This window comes from Protomyctophum bolini (genome assembly GCF_963924005.1).
Source record: "Protomyctophum bolini genome assembly, chromosome: 19".
Lineage (NCBI taxonomy): Eukaryota > Metazoa > Chordata > Actinopteri > Myctophiformes > Myctophidae > Protomyctophum > Protomyctophum bolini.
The window spans coordinates 17,838,780-17,859,328 of NC_137880.1; the positions used below are offsets into that span (position 1 = coordinate 17,838,780).

General features: G+C 41.8%; 3 protein-coding genes across 5 annotated transcripts in view; all 3 read left to right on the forward strand.

Moving 5' to 3' along the window:
- The window catches only part of fynb (FYN proto-oncogene, Src family tyrosine kinase b), a 95,882-nt gene extending 89,774 nt beyond the window's left edge, over positions 1–6,108 (forward strand). For all 3 annotated transcript variants that reach the window (XM_080790185.1, XM_080790187.1, XM_080790186.1), the window contains 2 exons: positions 89–220; positions 2,688–6,108. In XM_080790185.1, the coding sequence (XP_080646311.1) occupies positions 89–220; positions 2,688–2,896 (341 nt within the window). In that variant the 3' untranslated portion in view covers positions 2,897–6,108. The remainder of the gene's footprint in view (positions 1–88; positions 221–2,687) is intronic.
- A 2,024-nt stretch (positions 6,109–8,132) lies between these two features.
- On the forward strand, positions 8,133–10,132 carry LOC308334591 (putative G-protein coupled receptor 139; the record flags this gene model as incomplete). Its single annotated transcript, XM_080791394.1, has 2 exons — positions 8,133–8,211; positions 9,090–10,132. 2 exons carry the CDS (start codon positions 8,133–8,135, stop codon positions 10,130–10,132), a joined length of 1,122 nt encoding a protein of 373 aa, XP_080647520.1.
- Positions 10,133–12,948: 2,816 nt separating this feature from the next.
- LOC308333803 (E3 ubiquitin ligase TRAF3IP2-like) lies at positions 12,949–19,922 on the forward strand. Its single transcript, XM_080790286.1, has 10 exons — positions 12,949–13,038; positions 13,548–13,607; positions 13,710–14,126; positions 14,486–14,636; positions 15,457–15,650; positions 15,984–16,072; positions 16,460–16,528; positions 16,853–16,957; positions 18,507–18,581; positions 19,187–19,922. The coding sequence occupies exons 2-10, from the start codon at positions 13,592–13,594 to the stop codon at positions 19,331–19,333; spliced, it is 1,263 nt and encodes a 420-aa protein (XP_080646412.1). The 5' UTR covers positions 12,949–13,038; positions 13,548–13,591; the 3' UTR covers positions 19,334–19,922.
- The last annotated feature ends 627 nt before the right edge of the window (positions 19,923–20,549 follow it).

A 20,549-nucleotide genomic window follows, 5' to 3' on the forward strand; every position in this document is an offset into this window, starting at 1 on the left:
CGGGACAGCTCTTATCCTGTATTTAGCTAATGTGTGACCATACGCTTGTAGGAATTGGTTTCAGTAGCATGACCTTTCTTTTTTGTAGGTGCAAAGTTCCCCATCAAGTGGACGGCCCCGGAGGCAGCGCTGTACGGGAAGTTCACCATTAAGTCAGACGTGTGGTCGTTTGGAATCCTGCTGACAGAACTCGTCACCAAGGGCCGGGTGCCTTACCCAGGTGAGGAGGGTTATTGTTGTTGTTTTGCTGCAGCCGTAGCATAATATACAATTTTTATTAAAAAAGTCATAAAAGACCAACGAAACTGTGATAGTACATAATCACAACACAAACTTATCTTAGTAGTGGTGTTTATGACCTGCAGAAACCCCGACAACCGGGAACTGGCACAGCAACAAAGCAGTAGTTCTCAAACATTTTAATTGCAAGGACACCCAGTGCATCCATCCAACTATCAATCATTTAGCTGGGGAGGGGACCCCGTGGAATCCTACTTACGTACATGCCAACATGTTGAATGAGATCAATGGGTGTCAAGTGGTGGCATAGTAGTTACGGCAAATCACTTTAGAGGCTTAATAATAACATAATAAACATTATATTTACTGTATACAAAACATGCAGCTCAATGTGCTTTACCCAATAAGAGTGCTTTGCGTAAAAAAAAGAAATTAAAACATAACAATGGAAAAAAAAAAACTAAATAATTTACTGTTAAAAATATATCAAAAGGTAAAAAATAAATAATACAATGCTGTAAAAATATATTCCATGCTTTTCCTATGTTGGAACTTGTGACCCTTCCATTTTTATTACACTATCCAAATAAAGATACATAAACATAGCACTCTTTTCCTTATATAAGGGAGTAAGGGTCTGAGTGTGGTGTATTATAGCTTTCACCTGGAGCGTCTCAGGAGAGGGATTTACTTTGATAAAACCTTGTGATAACTTAAGGAGAAAGCTCCCTTGTATTAATGGTTCATGGTTGGGGTCTTACGGACTACGGAACAGCTAGGAAGTTCAATGCAGAGACTGTGGTTGGTTTCATTTTGTTTAGCGATTGTCCAGTTCAAATTTACTGTCATGAAAATACACAAAACTAGTGCATGTTTAATAATACATTACAGGGGCTTTGGAAAGATAGAAGACTTCTTGTGGACTCACAGAAATAAAGCATGTTGGTCGTAGTCCAGGCACCTAGGCTGGTAATAAACACGCCTGGCAGCGTGTCGCGGGTTCGAGTCCCGATCCCGACAACCTTTGCTGCGTGTCTTCCCCCATCTCTCTCCCCGTTTTCTGTCAACCATCAATAAAGGCAAAAAGCCCAATAAATATCTTTATTATTATTTTTTTTTTAAATGTATGTTTTATTACAGAGACATATGCCCTTAAACAAAGGTTAATACAAACTATAGATGACTAAGAGAGATAAGGATAAATATAAATGACAGTATAAAAGACTTAACATCCTACTGGCCTTGTGAACCTGGGCTGGTCAGGTATCCGTGTATGTATATATAAATATACACGGAGGCAATACAATAGAGGCATAGGTCTCAAGAGCATTCTGATATAAATAGACTAACCTGGCTGTTTGCACTTGGACTGATTGGATTAGCGTATAACTATATGAACCGTATCAGCAGTAATGTGTTGTGCTCTGAAGACAAACCTCTCTCTTATATTTAACATTATACTTTACTGCTTAGTACTAAATTCAAGCCTTTTGTTATGACAACAGACAGCTCCTGCTGTTAGGTAAAATGCCTTTTAACGGATGGGTAACCTCTATCTCCCTGCCAGCGTGTTAGATAACCTCTAATTGGAAGACTGCCTGAGGGGACAACTTGTCAGAGAGAGGGAGAGAGAGCATTAGGGAGAGAGATTGAATAAACAAAAAGAGATGGAAAGAGAGAGAGAGAGGGATTGTTTGTGAGACAACAAAATCACACCTGTGTGAACTGAGCGGTGCAACTATACATTTTTGTTATAGTTACTGTACTGTGCTCTGAACTGTATTGTAGTGTACTGTGCTCTGTAATGTACTTTGATATTTTTGGAAAGAATCTTCGAGAAATGATAGAGTTACCGTGTTGCAGGTTTCCGTGCTCGGACACAGGGACAGACACGTACGGGGGGGGACATAGCTGCGTAATGGAGCGGAGGCACCGCTCTAAAAGAGATGGAAAGAGGGTGATAAAGAGTCGGTCAGTCAGTCAGACATACAAACAGAGGGAGAGATAGACACAGAACTAGAGAGAGAGAGTGATGTGTATGGCGAAACTCAGTGTTCTCAGCTGATGAGCTCACGCCGGGGGGACATGTTTGTCCAGATGGGGCTGGGTGGGCTGGGGTGTGAGGGAGCGAGGGAAGGTGAACGAGGTTAACAAACAACCAGATGTCTCTGCAAATCTCCCGAGGCCTTCATATAGGGTCCTCGGTGCTACGGTGTAGCGACTTCTCAGTTACACTTTCTTCTTATAATTAAATGACAGTCAGCGGTAAATAAAGGCTCCTATGTATTGAAGGTTCGCCACAGAATCGAAACATTTATTCTCTGAGGAGGAAGGGTCGGACTGAGTTTTAAGGCCCCTCACTTATACTCACTTCATGTGTATTCATTCATGTGTACTTTGTGTGTGTGTCCGTGCGTGCGTGTGTGCGTGTTTCTGTGTGTCATCAGGCATGAACAACCGTGAGGTGCTGGAGCAGGTGGAGCGTGGCTACAGGATGCCCTGCCCTCAGGACTGTCCCATCTCGCTGCATGAGCTGATGGTGCAATGCTGGAAGAAGGACGCGGAGGAGAGGCCCACCTTTGAGTACCTCCAAGCCTTCTTGGAGGACTACTTCACCGCAACCGAACCTCAATACCAGCCTGGAGACAACCTCTAAAAAAAAAAAACTATCTTGGCTAGTCGGGGCCACAACTAGGCCCTGGCTACAGTTTGAGCTGGGGACTGGACTGGCTTAAAAAATGTAAAAAAATGAAGTAAAACCAACCCAGAGCTGTGTGAATTCTGGAGCCTCCCCAGCCGGCTGTCTAGCCTTGTCCCGTTAGGGAACTGTACAGCATCTCCAGCTCGAATGAGCATTTTGAGTTCTCCTCTCCCCTTCGACCCTGAGCAAGCCTCCAACTCGCCGTGGCCAATCCCGATACAGACTGAGAGAATGCGCGTCGAGGCTGGACCAAACCATGTGAGTTGGAACACTGCGAGGGAACAAGAGGGTCAGTCGATTGGGGTTGTGGTAATGCAATGAAATGCCTGTAGTCAATGTAAATAAGAAAAGTCCATTGATTTTGTTTTATTTTGTATTGTTCGTTTGTTTGCTTTTGTTAAAAGAAAATAGTTTGGCTTATTATTTTCCTCCTGCACACAAATAATGATAATAATAATGATGGTGGTGGTGGTGGTGGTGGTGGTGGTGGTGATGATGATGAAGGTAAGGATGGTTATGATAAAGTGAATGAATGATAGAAGAGTCATTGCAGAAGTGCACCTGCATTGTAATAGGCACCGGCAACTCGTTATTGTATAATAGCTCTTTTATTAATTTCTAGAGATTTAATTTGGAGTCTCTATATGTATTTTTTGGTTTATGATTCCCAGTTTTTATAAGACAAACAAATTCACCCCAAGCTCATTGACCATTATTAACACAGCAGCCATTCCTCTCTAATTTCATGCACCAGGTTGGACTGTATTCTTCTTTTCTCTTTCCTTTTCTTTTTTTTCTATTAAAAGAAAGCAAAGACCTCTTCAGGTAAGTATGACAAAGTCTGTTTGGTTCCACTCCTCCTGAATTTAATCCAACACAGCTTTTCAAATTGAAAAGGGCATTTCTCTACAGTTCTCGATGTTAGACTACTACTGTAACAGTCTGGAAGAAAGGGGTTGATATATTTTTCCAAGAACCTGTACTTTTAAACATATCTCTCTCTAGTCTCATTGCTAAAACATTTTGAAGCATTCAACAGGACCTTGCAGTTTAATTTAAGAAGGTATAATATTTATATGTTGTCTTCCTCTTAACTGACCTTACCAGGTTTCATTATAGCAGTTATTCTAAGACACTGTTCTCAAAGTGCGGTCCGGGGACATCCAGGGGTCCAGCTAAATGATTCATATTTAGGAACCAAATGCACTGTAACTCTGAGAGTGTACAAATGGAACGGATCCATTTGGTTCCATTTGTACACTCAAGACTTATGGGGCTCCGTGGCCAAATGCACAGCAAACTGAGGGTCCTTGAAATTGAACTTTTTGAGAACCAATTGTAACACCAGGGAATCGAACCCAGGTCTCCCGCATGGAAAGCCAACATCTTAACCACTATCCAAAGGGATATCCCTATGACTTGGCGGAGATATTAGACTTTTGAGGCTATCAGGCTGAGGCTGTGAGCCACTCTGCTACACACTGTTCTAAGAGCATCTCATCATCTCATCCTGGTTTTGACCCTTGTTGTGTAGCTGTGAAGGAATGAAGTATTTCACTCCGTTGACAATGACCTTAGAACCTGTCTTACAGTATACACCTCAGTACACACAATACATTATTCACAGCTTTACACATACAGTACATGCATACGGCACACCTTGCAAACCCCCAGGCACAACTGCATTGTGTACACACACATCACACATGAATTTGCGTGCACACATTCGTATGAGTGCATATTCTGTATGCACTCCTAAAGAAACTCATACTGTATACATTACACACATATACAGTGGATGCATGCACTTATGCTCACTTACCCCTCCACGCACACGCACACACACACACACACACACACACACACACACACACACACACACACACACACACACACAGAGAGAGCCAGTGGGCACAGCATCCCTGCCTTCTTATACCTTCTGAACCTCTCTATTTTTCAGCTTAATTCTCATTTTTATGTTTTACTGACAGTGCTATTATTCTATAATAAGTATTTAGAGTCTTGAGTTTTTACAGAGTATGTTTTTATTTAACCTTTTATTATTAAGTAATAGATCTTTAAAGAGTTGCGTGTACTGTAACTCCAAGGGTGGTTTGGGGTCAATGCACTTTCAGTCTCCTCAATTCTATAATTGTAATCTAAGCCCTCCCTTCACGTAATGATGATGGGACCTTCAATCTCCACTATTGCTCTATTGACTCAATAGAACATTTTGATGAGGTTTTTACATTACAAGGGCCATATTGCAGTGCATTATCCTGTACATTAACCTATGGAAATAGTACATACGGTAATGTACTCAGTATTGTACTCACCAGTGTACATACTACAATGTAGTAACTACATGACGCTGTTGAAAATGGCAGTGTATTCTGAGCACATTTCATGTCACTTCATATTGAGTACCAATATTGCAACATTGGCTGCGTTTACATGGACAGATATTTCTACTTGTATTCAGAATGACTGCTCATTAAAAAATACTCATGTAAGCACCTTAATTGGAATAGAATAATCCATTCTGGTCTGACCCGAATTAATTTTCATTCGGGTTTGTCCATATCAACACTTTATTCTGAACACTCCTGAAAGTTTGGATTGCATTATTTTACACATGTCTGCCCTTAGTAGTAGTAGCATTCTGAATGAATGCTTTGGTCATGTAAATGAACGAGGAAAGCTTTTATTCAGGTTCCATGTAAACAGTTGGGTATGAATCTCTGTTCGTAATGAATTCATTCTGAATGAATAAATATTGACCATTTAAATGCAGCCACTGTGCACTTGTTAATCCATTATATAGGCTTTTATCCATACTATTCCATAATGCATACGGTACACTGCAGGACGGCCATTTTAAAGTAAAAGGTTACTGAGCTATTTTTTATGTCAAAAGTGTTTCAGATTTATTGCTGACTCTGTTCAGTAGAAAGTGAATTGAGTCCAACCCTGGATCCTATACTTCTGAATGGTCTTTATGCTAAGCACTCGTTTTCTTCAGTTGTACGGATAAATGGTTTTTAAGTGTAGGTAACTTCCCTTTATTATAACTTTAATTTCCATTTTTTAACATTACCGTTTTGTTAATTCGGTGACTTTTTGTTTGGAATTAAAAAACAATAAAACCTTTTACACTCTTTCCAAGACACTTATTTTCTCCATTTCTTCTGTAGATGTTCTCTGTGTAACACATGCCTGTGTTTGACTACTTATGTCGCTATAGGCTGATCTTTTCTGGATAAGGGCCCACTTGAAGTGTCCACGGCGGCGCGGCCCACCCATCGTCATCGACCACTTAAGGATTATGTGTTTTTTCCGAGCTGTGATTCAAACATTGACTCCACAGTTATAAGAGCTCACTTCTCTAACCATGACATCAGGCTGGTGTTTGCCATGTAATGTTTGATTTCTGGATCAATGCAGGTGTGCAGGGTATAAAGTATTTACTGATAAGAGCCATTAAGGCTTTGTTGTCATGAGATCTCTGAATTTAGACTAGTAAATGGGTATTCCATATACCCACTGTTGTAGGTCGGTTGACAATGTAGGCTACATATCAGCCTATCTACTGTAAACAGTTTGTATACACTGTACAGTATACTGTATCCATTCATAGTAGATAGATGTGTCTTCATATTTACTGGTGATGATAGATTGTACATGGCCAGGCTACGGTAATCTAGAAAAGGCTCTGACAGTGCATCAGTTAGTGAGCCTATCAATTGCTATAGCAACTCCATATACCGGTATATTATCAATTACTTGCATGACGGGGAGAGGTGGTGGAGTTAGCTCTTTTGGCAGACAGTTTGAGAGTCCAATGGAGTTAAGAGGTTTTGTCCGAAGCGCTTAGTTTTTACTACTTATTACTTTTCATTAGTTAAATATGTTTTTAACCAACGCACAGACGTAAAGGGTGTATATAATAATGTTCAATTATAGCACTGCAAAAAAATATCTAAAACCAAAATGGAGTTGCATGGTGCATGGTTTACTCCCGACAGCAACGAAATTAAATTTTCATTCATATCTCTTCTACATTGTAGTGTACATTCTGCTTGTTATTGATACAACACCTGCATTTCCCTATGGGGATTCTAGTTTACAGCAGCAGTCTGTTACACTAATTTGCTAAATCTCAGTTCTTAAATAAATACTTAACATCTCTCCTCTATTATGTTCTACTTAGCTTAACTTTACCCTTATTTTGTTACAAATCTTGTATCAATCTCATGATAATTCACAATGACACAATATTTGTCAGATACCGTCATAATGTTTTTACCTGTCTCTGTCTATTACAGTAGTTAAAATGTTAGAATTGGTAGATCAGGTGATTAGTGATTACTGATTAGACCCTCCTCTAAGAAGAGGGGAGGATTTACATTATGAGTGCCAGCTGTGGTCATATCATCCATTCCTCCTCATATCACAGACCACGGATTGCCTTCCCAGTGGAGATCTATAAACCAGCTGGCATGCACCTCTGTGTAAGTAACACACTCATACAGTAGCTGTCGAATTAAATAACAAATGATTTGCTTGACAAGGTCAATAATGCAGGTTCTTCACTATTTGAGTAATATAATGAGTTTGCTGTCTTCTATACTATATGAATGAATACATGTGAAATGTTTTTGACCACCAATGGGTCTTCCTTTCTTTGTCTTTGCACCAAATGTTCTTGTTGAAAATAGCCACTATACACAAGCTCATAGTGCATGCCAAATGCTCACCAATTATGACATGCCCAGAATACACCTGTAAGCGTGTGACAGATGAGTCAGTGGGGTTAGGGGAATGGCAAATGTTATGTAATAAAGTAATATCACTGTGGACGACAAATTGAGCATTTGGACCAAAACAACATACTATTTTCACATTTCTTGACTAAATTCCCCATCAACTGATGAGACGTCGGCACATGTAACGCTTTAACTTATACCAAACAATTAAGGAGGACACACTGCTTCATTTTATCTAAACGTTTTTTTGTCCTGCACAAAGTGAAACGTGTAGTGGTTTTTCTATGATGTAACTCCTCATCAGTCGGCTATTTGTCTAATGTACTGTTCTCCTCTCTCCCATCAATACTGTCGTCCCTTCCAGCTCCCTAATGGCTTTATTGCAGGTGTCGCCGTGTATGCTGTTGCTTGGTGTTGAGTGAATCATGGAAGACACTAACTTCTCATTCTTCATAAATCTCCAGAAGGTCTACTACCCACTTCTGTTCAGTATGGGTGTTCCAGGTACATACTGTACATGTCCTTGTGTATTGTTTTATGACATGGCGGTTTGTGGTTGATGTATTTATATGAAGACAAGAAAATCTTATTAGGATTTGTAGAATATAGATTTTACAGTCCAAGATAAATATAGTATAGTAATATATAATATAATAGGCTATAGCCCCCCAGGACTCTACACAGTTTAGCTGATCTACAATTTCATAATGTGTGACACGTTGTGAGCTTGTATATCTAGTATTTTTGCTGAATGTTCACCTGCAGAATAGGGACGCTAGGGTTCAAGTCATATAACAACTCAAAGGTTCCAAAATGTTCCAGCATAGTCTTTAAAGGACCATACCAATGGTCTGGCATGTGTAGAATCCTCAGGAACACTGCCAGAGGCTGGTTTCAGGCTATGCATCACATTTGCAGCACTTCATATAATAGACAGACAAGTTCACTCTAATAAGTACTAAAGACGCTTGTCATAAACTGCAGTAGTCATTGAAAGTGGCATTTTAGGTTGATTATGTATGTTGAGATATTTGAATCGTTTCCTTTGTTTATCGCAAATAGCTGACAGTTTGGGCTGTAATTTGCGTGTCTTAAGTACCAGGTCTTATTCCCTAACTTGAGTAAACTAAAGACCTGGAGGCGTGATCAATGCTCTTTGGCCACTCAGAATAGCCAAATGGCATTGATCACGCCTCCAGGTCTTTAGTTTACTCAAGTTAGGGAATAAGACCTGGTACTTAAGACACGCAAAATACAGCCCTCTGTGTGTTGTGTCAATAAACCTAATTTGCAGCGAATCATTAGTGCAACTGCAAATATACAGTATATTTTCTCCTGTTTTGTATTGGTGTCTTATCCCCACTCTCCACTCTGCCTTCCAGCCAACCTCTTCACCTTTTATATGATCTGTTTCCGTAACTGCGGCATGTCGGAATCGGCTGTGGTTTACCTGAGCTGCCTGGCCGTGGTGGACACCTTCTACCTGGTGTGGGTCAGCCTGATAGACCTGACCTTGACCTTCTGGCTGGTGCGCCCTTTCTGGAACTCCCACCCCTGGTGTGGCATTCTGGGAATCTTCCAGAACGGATCTCTCTACAGCTCTTCGTGGATCATCGTGGTCTTCACCATAGAGCGCTACCTGGTCCTAAAAAGCGCGGCCACCAGGCAGCACCTGTCCCAGGCGCGCGTCACCAGGATGACCTGCGGCGGCATCATCGTGCTGTCTCACTTGGTCTCCGTACCCATAGCCTGGGTAAGCAAAAGCACCCCCGTCAACACCACCACCGTGGAGGGCGCAAACATCACGCTGATCATGTGCCACTACCGCGCCGCCACATACACCACGGTCCTGGTGTGGATCACCACCTCCCTCTCCATCTGCATCCCCATCGTCCTGGTCATCGTCTTCAACTACCTCATCGCCTACCACCTGACCCGCGCCAGCCAGCTGTTCACCAAGGAGGAGTGCCGCGTGATGCGCGGCCGCAGCGCCCGCGGCATGGTGCGGCGGACCATCATACTCCTGAGCACGGTGTCGGCGGCCTTCGTCATCCTCAGCCTGCCGCGTTTCGTCACGTACTGCATCCTGCGCACCAAGTACAACCGGGAGGCGTTCGACCGCGACGACTACAGCATCCCCATCAACGTGGCGAGCGACGTGGCCAACATGCTGCAGAACCTCAACTCCACCACCAACTTCCTGCTCTACTGCGTGGTGAGCCGGCGCTTCCGGCAGGAGCTGGTCCGCGTGGTTGCGTGCAAGCCGAGGACGCGCGAGCTGGGCTCCCTGATCACGCACACCACCATGAAGGTGTTCTCCATCCGCAAGGCCTCGCCACCGCCGCCGGTGACCGCCAGGGACCCCGTCGCTGTGGTGCTGACCAACATCAAATACAGAGAGGAGAGCTGGGACGGAAAGAACTGACCAAAGGTTCTTCGAAAGCTTGTTTTTTTATTAGTTATTTTGTTGAACATTGAAAAGACACAGCATCTGTATATCTTTACAAGGCTCATGGAAGATGTGCCTGAAAATGACTCACCTTGACTCATCAATGACTCATCATTTTTCATACAGAGAAACCAGCATTATGCAATGCAGGTGAAGAAAACATGAACTGAAACTCCTTTTAATAAGAATAAGAATAAAGTTTTCATAACAGTTCTAGTTCAGTTCTAGTAAAGTGAGAGGAAAAAAAAAGTTAACGGTGTACTGCTTTAAAATCAAGCAAACGTTATAAGCTAATCAAGCTTTGTGCATAGGCTAATGTTTGCATGTGTAAAAGTGTGGGTGTGGTTTGAGGTTTCATGGTAGCTCTGGTCCATAGCCCTAATGCTTAATTCTGCTTTGCATTAAGGCTATGGGACAGATGGCTTCTAGCTCTCAAATGAAACACAGACCAGCGTCTCTTTAGTGAAAATCTTTTTACCTACTCACCAATACAAAGGCGGTTTGTGTCATTAGAAAGCCTGAAAGGGATTTTTTGGCATTTTATACGTGTGGTAGGGGGCTTAGGGCCGATTCGGCGCTGTAGTGCCGAAATGATTTCGGCTCGTCAGAAATTTTCAGTAGCACCGAAGAGCCGACTTTAGGACGGTACCCGCCCCCCCGAACCTCAAATGACGTCAAATTGTAGGCTCTACAGCGCCGAACGGTTCGGCGCAACACTGACCGAACGCTAGGGGGGGATATAGAGCGGCGCCGCGAAGCGGCGCCGCCGAAAAATCCGTCCCCCCCGTCCCCCCCACTACCCTAGGGGAGGGGGGGATGGGGGGGTCTAACCACCAAAACGTGGGGTTATGGTTAGGGTCGGACTACAGAGAGGTTGTTCCAGTGACTCAATGCACATACAAATGCAATGCCAATATGCTATATTAACATTAGAACGTTTTAAAGACAGATTAATTATTGACGACAATGCAACCTGTGGGTCCAACGTCACTGAAAACTTTCATAATGGCAATTAAATTTACTCACGAGTGCTGATGTGAAATGGAGGATGTAAGAACACACTTTTGTTGTATTAGAGCAGGGTAAATATGAAGTTTTGCGCCAAGGTCTTGTTTGGGCCTTCCTGAGTGAGGGGGTTTCTGACGGCGTCGCTTACTCGCTTCCCCTCTGTCAGAGGTGGAAGCTACGCGCAGCCGTCGGGAACCCCCCCAAACCGACTGTCCCCCCCCCCTCCAGAAAAGAGGTCTTTCTGCTACAGAAACTGTCAGACGAAGACCAAAAACACTAGCGGGGTTCCTATGTTGCGTTATATTTTTCGAAAGAAGCAACAGCTGTACCTATAGTCTCGTACCAGGCCCAAACTCATTTGGGGGGGACCAATGTGACGCTGGCAGGGGACGCGTCCCCCGCGTCCCCTAGGCTATTGCGCCCCGCCCGAACCGACTTTTATTCGGCTCTAAAATAGGAGTATGAATCGGCCCTTAGAGTGCGTCCACTAAGGGAAGTAGGCTTTCTAATGACACAACCCGTCTTTGTATTGGTGAGTAGGTGAAAGCAATAGAATACACCCGCACACTGTGTATTTGCTCGGTACATGAGTATGTTCTTATTTAATGAAGCAACGTTTCGGTCCCTCCGGACCTTCCTCAGGCATAACACATCATTTCTATTGGTGAGTAGGTAAAACGTTCTTTAGATTTTCACTACAGAGGAGAGTCTGGTCTGCGTTTCATTTGAGAGCCTGAAGCCATCTGTCCCATAGCCTTAATGCAAGGCAGAATTAAGCATTAGGTCTATGGATCAGAGCTAGCTAGTTACATGGATATGTGAAAACACCAAAATCAGTAATTAGTAAGTGTGAGATGGAGGATGACTGATTTAAGCAGTCACACCTGGCCTGAGTCAAACTAGAACTGGACTCAGAGCTGGGTGTGGCTGCGCACCTATTGTGCATGGACTTGATCAAGGCACAACAGGATAAATCAGTCGTCTCCACAAACACTCAGGAGAAGGAGATAGCCTCTGTCCGGACAGTGGAGAGCTATCGCCTCTCCTGTGTAAATGCAAATGTGACCGACTAGTCACTACCCAGGGCAAGGAAGGACACAACACAGGGCAGCTTTCTTAAGTAGACTGTTTTATTCCTCCATGTGCAAGGAATAACACAACATATGACACTTTACACAGGAAAGCAGATAGCTCCCCACTGTCCGGACAGAAGCTATTTTTCTAGTGTTTGTGGAGATGACTGATTTAACCTGTTGTGCCTTGATCAAGTCCATGCATGCACAACAGGTGCGCAGCCACACCCAGCTCTGAGTCCAGTTCTAGTTTTACTCAGGCCAGGTGTGACTGCTTAAATGAGTCAAGTAAGTACATCTATTATATCGTTCAAAACAATGTTACAAAGTGCTGTACAGTGGATAACCAGGTAAAACAATAAAATTAAAACACAAGAGCAATAAACAAGAAAAAAGCAAAACATTGAAATGCACAATATGTCAGGTAATTCATATCATTAGTTAATAAATAAAATAAAATCAGATAAGATGAGGTGGAAAACTAAATTGGAATATTTATGAACAAAATTATAAATGGTGTGCATCTGTCACCTAAAGTGTGCTTATTTAATGTCTAGTTGTATTGTTCTAGTAAATCATGGTTTAAACTTGACTGGGTCTTGGATATCTTTGCTTTGCTTTAAACTCACTCCTGATTGGTAGATTTGGATGCATGCACCTTATTATTTGCATAACTGGTTCTAAGGGACTTCCCTACCCTGCTCGCTCATATCTCAAGAGAACAAATAGTGGGAATGCTTCCTGTTCAGCCTCAGAACCGGTTTGCACCTTGGAAGGATAAACGATACTGATAATAGAAAGGTAGGTGTGGCAATACAATAACCATTATTCTTTACGTGTGAATTTATAATAATGAGACAATCTTTAATTTGGCTTTACATCGTCAAAGTTGACCTACTTGAGCGTAATGTTAGATTCAAAGATCCTGACCTTTGTACTGGTGTGCATGTATCACGTGAATACAGTAGATTATTTACTCCGAAAACGAAAGCCTGGGAAACGTTGTTTTTGTTTTTCTACACAAAATACATAGAACATACAGTACGCCCTATTCTAGAACAGAGATGTCTGGTCTGAGAGACAGTATAGTTTTATGTATTTTATTTACATGCATTGTCAGGTTTTACCTATCTGCTGTGATCATGTTGTGATTTCAGACTGACTACTTTGAATTCTTCCTATTTTGGAGTTATACCATTAATGTTTATGTAGACTATGACTAAGTGCGTATAGGGTTGTCTTAATTGATATCGTGTTAAGCAAAGCAAAGATAACTACTTTTGTTTGTACAACCTTTGCTTTTTTTTCAGTTATCGTGCCAAAAAGAATCCTGAGACATATACTTTGTGAAAGAATGAACTCTCAAAAAGGTATTTATGATATTCTATTGTATTGTAAATGTGTGGATTTCCACACTAATATAAGGGCAGTGGGAGACTGTTTTGTGATTCCGTGTCTGTTGTTATTTTCAGGGGTTCTCCGAAGCATTCCAGTGGAGACTGATGAATCTATAAGTATGTTCTCATCTACACTGGATCTGATGTGGCTTGATTCTGGCAAGCAGTGTTGTGGGCCCCTGAAGAACACAGAGATGCCCCCTGTGACCCAGTGGCAACACCATGGCCCACATCATCATCACCCAGAACCTAAAGAGTCCTACTATGATGACTGTTCACTGCCGTTCAGCCAAACAGGACTGATAGCCAGGGGTTATGCTGCTGATGTATGGCCACCATCTTGCAGAGAGAGGGGTGTTTATAGGGACAATCACTCACCAAGCTCTGTTGCCATGGAGAGCTTGGAGCCCCCTTTGCCTCTCATTTCTGACTTTAACAACATTCACCGTGCCCCACCACCATGTCTCGCACCTTTTACACATGCTGGTCAAGGTAAGTGTTGTATACAAACATACAGGCACAATCAATAATTGATCATCTATGTACTTAACGATATGATTTGCCTAGTACTGAAAACAATATCAGTGAAAATGATCAGCTTGTGTTAATACCATCCCCGAATTAGTGCCCCTATTCTGAAATAGGTGAACATTCTGTGAGAATCGCCAATTTACAAGCTCACAAGGGCCCATGCCAGCTTGTAGAGTGGCTATATTTTTCAGGACGTGTTCATTTGAGTGTGTCTGCTGCTTACAGCTTTGTGAGTTGGTTCTCGGCTGTCATGCATATTGTGCGTGCGTGCATGTGTACACGTGTGCCGTTCCCTCATGTCTTCTGCCTGGTCTCTCCAGTCCACCACTACATGCGTGAGTGTTGTCCCAGGCCATGCCCAATGCCATGCCAGCTGCCCATAAACTTTGCCCCTCGTGCTCATAACGACCATCTCTGTAATCACCATGTGGACCCACGGAGGCAGCCGCAGTACCACCCAGCACCACACAGGTAAAGACTCTTGTCCAACAAACGGTTCATAAACGGATGTTCACTGTTCATGAATGTTCATTACCTGTTATTGTTCCCAGGGATGAGACATGATTTATCCAGCTGACACTGAGTTTGCCAATACCAGTTTAGCCTGGTTGACTGGAGCTGCTCAGTGGCTAGCTCTGGTCCATATAGCCACAATATTGTTGCTATGGACCAGAGCTACTCAGTGGCTATGTACAAGAACAATACACACTCTGTTAACCACCCTCTGTGTGGAGTTTGCATGTTCTCCCCGTGTCCCCTAGGGTAGGTACCCTCACAAAAACATGCAGTAATCCTGGTCTCTAAACTGCCTCCCCCTGGCCAGCCGGGGCGCCTGATGGAAGGGAAAGGAACTGGTTGGAATAACGTGTTCCTTCCACGCGCTACATCCAACCAGGGAAACTCCCCCCTGTCAGGTGTAAAGGAGCAACTTGGACACTCGGGCATGAAGGGAGCATGAGTTAAGTCCGTTGCTCTCCCCAGGTTGGCGGAGGGTGTGTAGAGCCCAGGATCACAGTAGATGATTGGCACAGGGGTGAAAAATGGGTTACAAAATCGTGGGATATAAAAAAAATATATATAAAAAAAAAAAAAAAACCTTTGTGGCTGCTTTCTAGCTCAGAAGGATCTATGTCAATTATCATCCCTCTTTTCTGCCGTCGCTTTCTTGTCTCTCTCCTCAGTACTGCCCAGCAAATTAATTTCATATACTGGTAATATACGTATATTGAAAGCGATCATGTTTCATGTATAAAACAACGATTGTATCCTTTGTGATGATTTCCTTCTGCAGGCCACCTACAAACCGAAACCAACTGTATATGAAAGACTCGCCTGCCCATAATGTGGCCTTGCCCGATCCTCACGTGGTTGCTGGTAGAGAGGTGATGGGTGAAGTCAGTGTGGTGACCACGTACCAGACAGGGCCAGGAGCAGTAGCACCACCACCGGAGATCCGGAAGACCATCAGCCTGCCTGCGGAGTGCAGTAAGTATTATTCAAAAAATTTGAGTGGTGCAACCACTCCCTTACGGAGCTATGTGTGGCTGGCTGGCTGGCTGGGTAGCAGGCTGGGTGGGTCTGAGCACGAAAACAGCATGGTTGTTTTTCACCACCTGTGCGGAACCTAACACACACACAAACACAGTAGAACAATCTGAGATCAAATACATCCATTGGTGCGCAGACAAACTTATCTATGTAAAAAAATATTAATGTGATTTAGAATTACCGTAAAAGATGTTACAATTGAGAGGAGGTTGTACATATCATGATCAGAGATAAAATATACAAAATGTGACGCTATATTTTGCATTACAGGAAATATTTTCATCACATATTCAGTGGACACAGCAGAGGAGATGAGACCTTTCACCAAGTTTCTCATTGATCAGGGTTTCAACCCTTCGGTAGGTCCAGCCATTATTACCTTCGGTGTGCCTTTTGTCATCCATCGCTCCCTTCAAACTAGAACCCATAGCGGTTGAGCTCTATACTGTATTTAATTATGATGTCATCGGTATCAGGAATTATGTAGCCGATGTGTACTGATTTTTGACCACTTTCAACCTGGCGTCCCTATTTTGGGCATGTTGTAATATTTTCAATAATAGCAGATCGACTGCTTTTTTTGCTTTGTATTCATGGACATATCCTGGTGTTTCTTTGAACATTTAGTTTTAGTGTTTGTGCTGCCATTTGGGTGTATGGAAAAAATAATAAAATATATGTGAATAATAGCTTTGAGAATACTATGTTGTAAAAAACCTAATTCATCTTTTTCTGTCAATCTACAGATTGACATCTTTGATAATCCAATCAGACGAATGGACATCACCAAATGGATGGACAGCTTTCTGAATGATGTAAGTCTAGGCCCTAACCTAACATGTCATAAGCTCCGTCTGTAATCTTAATGCATGGTTTCTGTGCACCGATTTGATCAAATAAGTAACCTGACTTGTTTTATTACTCTATATCAGGGCCACTAGAGACCAAAGCTGCTATAGTCTCAAGACAATATGGTATCTATTGGCATCTCTATTCTACAGGAATATAGTAGGAGCGTAGCTGACAATGGGCTCCAGAGTGACTTTTCAGGAAGGTGTCTTGTTCAAGGGCATGCAGGTTGATGATGGGCATCTGTGAGGTCATGCAGTGTAAGCTGATGGCCAGATGGTCTGTTACAGAAATCGGTGTTGATCATTGTGGTCATCAGCCCGAGGTACAAGCTAGACGTGGAGGGAGCCGGAGAAGATGAGCACGGTCTCCACACCAAGTACATTCACAATCAGGTAAGCATTAGGAACATATTTATTTATATACCACTTTCATTCAACCTGCCATCCCTATTTTTGTCTTACTCGTAGATTTGTCTCAAATCTAGGTAATGTTACATTTTATTATTTTATGTAATAACTGTGGAAACGGCCCTTCTCATGATTATCTTTGTTATCTGTTATCTTTCACTTCCACAATGAGGCTAATTCACAACTCTGCCCTTTGATGTGTGTACGGATGTTTATGGAATATCCTCTTGAAATATCACCCTCCGGTGGCACAACAATGTCATTGCATGTACTTCTCACCCACATGATATATGCTAATTCAATTCAATTCAATTTTATTAAATTGTCAACAAGAAAATGATGAAATAATAATGAGGAAATTCCCTCATGAGACTTTAAACAGATCACTTATATGTCAGTTAGACCTGCACCCACCATCCCTCAGCGGTTCCCAAACCTTTTTGGCTGTGCACTCCCTGTTACCTAGCTGAAGCTGAGGCACATGGAAATGAATTATATGAACATTTATTTTTTGTTTTATGTGCAAACAGTGCAACATATAGGTGACATATTATTTGAAGTTGTCGCCTGTATATAGTGCATATATGTCGTATAAGCTAGAGACATATATTTCCTATATCCACTTATGTGCACATGTGAATGAACCTGAATGGCATATATTCTGCATATACTTGCCATATATTTGCATAATATGTATTATGTTCATATATTTAAAATAAAACCATAGCACCACCATTAGCCTTTTCATGTCACACACCCCCTAGAAGGCGCTTGTTCGGTGCATGCACCACAGTTGGGAATCCCTGCACCAAGGTTCAATCTCGTCGTGGCTGGGCATGTCAGACAATCATTACAGTGCGTCAGGCAGATTTCCAGTGTGACTGACTCCAGCCCTTGATAAACCAAGTCAGATTTGTGAGCTATTGTTGCAATTGAATGAAACAATAGGCTACATCTGTGTGTGTGTGTGTGTGTCAAAGGAAATACTGTAAAATTTTAGCGCATATTGTCAAAGGTTAATATATGGCATATAACCTACTGTACACACTATGACCAAAGTCAGTGTATTGTACATACTTTCTATTAACTGTTTCTATTTAGTGCCCTTTGTTCCAGTGAATAGACATTTTCGACTTTTTATGTCACTTCACAGGTTTACAGACATAAAATAGTAGAAGGTTCAATGTAAAATACACATTATGGTAAAATAGAAATTAAATAAGGCAAAATATTGTTACTACATTTAGCAGCAGATATAAATGGTAGCAGATATAGAATCACAGGCTCTTGTGCAGGTGAGCGACATTAACTGCAGATATGAAGTCTATTCTAAGTATATACATATAAAGTACTACTAGTGCCAGTGCATTCATCTTTAATGCTGCAGTTCTGTGGCAACAGTTTGCAGACGGCTGTTTCCTGTTTCAGAATGACAATCCCCCGTGTCCACCCACACTCCCCCATACACAAAATGCTTTGTTTAAATGAGTGAGGAAGAACACCATGATCTCTAACTATTCTCTTCTTGGTTCAGCTTCAAAATGAGTTCATCCAACAACACTGCCTGAATTTCAGACTGGTTCCAGTATTATTTCCCTCTGCAACCAAGGTAGGCGGCGACCTAAGTGAAAAAGCATTTTAGCATTTGAAACATGATTACAAACTGGTGAGAGCCAACTATTCACCATGATCCCCCATCATATGTTTTGATCATTACATGAACTCGGTTATACCAGTACCCTCTGTTGTAATTATGAGTTTATGAACAGCAGTAATCTACTGTCTTTGAACTGGAAAAAGGCTGTGCATGAATGGAGCCAGGGAAGAACATTAACACATAGAAATGCATACGAATAGCATTTGTTTGTAAAAAATAATTGCAACAACAAACAAAGAAATAGGTCACTCTTCATCACATCCTCTCCTTCAAGTCTTTTTTTTTCTCCTCGTGTTGTTTCCTTCTTCCAGGCTCATACAAAAAAGGTCAGGGTTGGATTTGCTGGGGGGCATGCTGGGAAATTCATTCATTCCATCCAACCTCTGATTTCATCAGCCAATCTCCACCTCTAGTCATTCATTTAACCCTGGGAATATTTTCACAACGTTTAGTTTAAAATGTTGAGTATTTAAGTACAATGCGGATGATAGATACATTATAATGACTCAAATGACTGTAAAGTATATTAAATCAACCGTTGCACCTGTGTGTTACAGAAGCATGTTCCCAGCTGGCTCCAGAGCACCAGGCTGTACCGCTGGCCTCAGGACACTCAGGACCTTCTGCTAAGGCTGCTTAGAGAAGAGCGTTATATTGCCCCCAAACTTGCCAAAGACCTCACCCTCACCATACGACCCCTTTGAATAGTAGAATTTATGGGAGAAAGATCAATGCTATTATGTATGGGGAATTCTGCTTCAGCAGTACGTGTAGCAAGCGGAGAGAGACTGGAAAGATGAGATAGACCGTGGTGAACATTCGTATTTGTTTGCTGTACATGTGCGTTCTGATCTTTAGTCTTAATTATATTAGTTCAATGAAGAACAGATCAGTTCTGCCAGTTGTAGGCTATTCATATTGCAACACAAAGCATCATAATGCATCTGTCCTTGTGATATACATGAACAGCCACAAGGTGGCAGTATGTCCTAAGTAATTATTTATATATACATAGTTTCATCTGACAATTTGTGGTTGTGGCAGATATATGTGTGTGACGTGTGTGTGGATGGATGGATGGATAGATAGATAGATATGCAGCATTTGGTAATATGATATATGTACACCACAAGTTTGTGTTAGTTTTTTGTTTTTGTATATAGTTGAAAGAGTTTTTAAACTAATACAGCAGGAAAAGGAAGTAGGAGTTACATTGCCCAATCAGGGTGCTTGGTTCTGTCAATTAATTTACCAAATCTGACAACAAAATGTACACAATCTGTAAAGGGAACTCTGTTAGGTAGGCACATTTCTTCAGCACCAATAAATCCACTGGAAGCCACTTGACATACAGCATTATCCCTTATCCGGTCCAAACCTGCCAGGCGGCTACAGATGAGTTTGCAAAGAGGCCTTGAAACCCTGCCCACCAGTTCACAAAGTTGCCTTGCATAATATTTATATTTATTGATGTATTTGTACAATGATGGTTTCATCTTTGGTATCTCTGTGGAATAGGGGTTTCCATGCATCATTTGTGCATTATGCTTGTCAATCAGACAATCAATCACTCGTTCAATCAATTCCAAACTTTTTCTCCAAATGTACAAAAACACAATGAATCAATATTTCAAAATAGTGAAAATATCTACAAGCTCACAACACAGCAACACATTGTGAGTTGTAGATCTGCTATTTTCACTATTTTTGAACATAAACCAAATGGCTTTTTTGTTTTTGTTTTAATTAACATTTCTGAAAATCTTAAACGGATGTATTGATTTATTTGAAGGAAAGTTTTGAACATTTTGATATTTATTAATGACCCACCACGAGTTGCTATGTTTGGGAAACAACAGAAGAGAGACAACTCGGTTATGTTACTTATGTACTAAAACAGTAGGTTCAGAATGCAGGCCT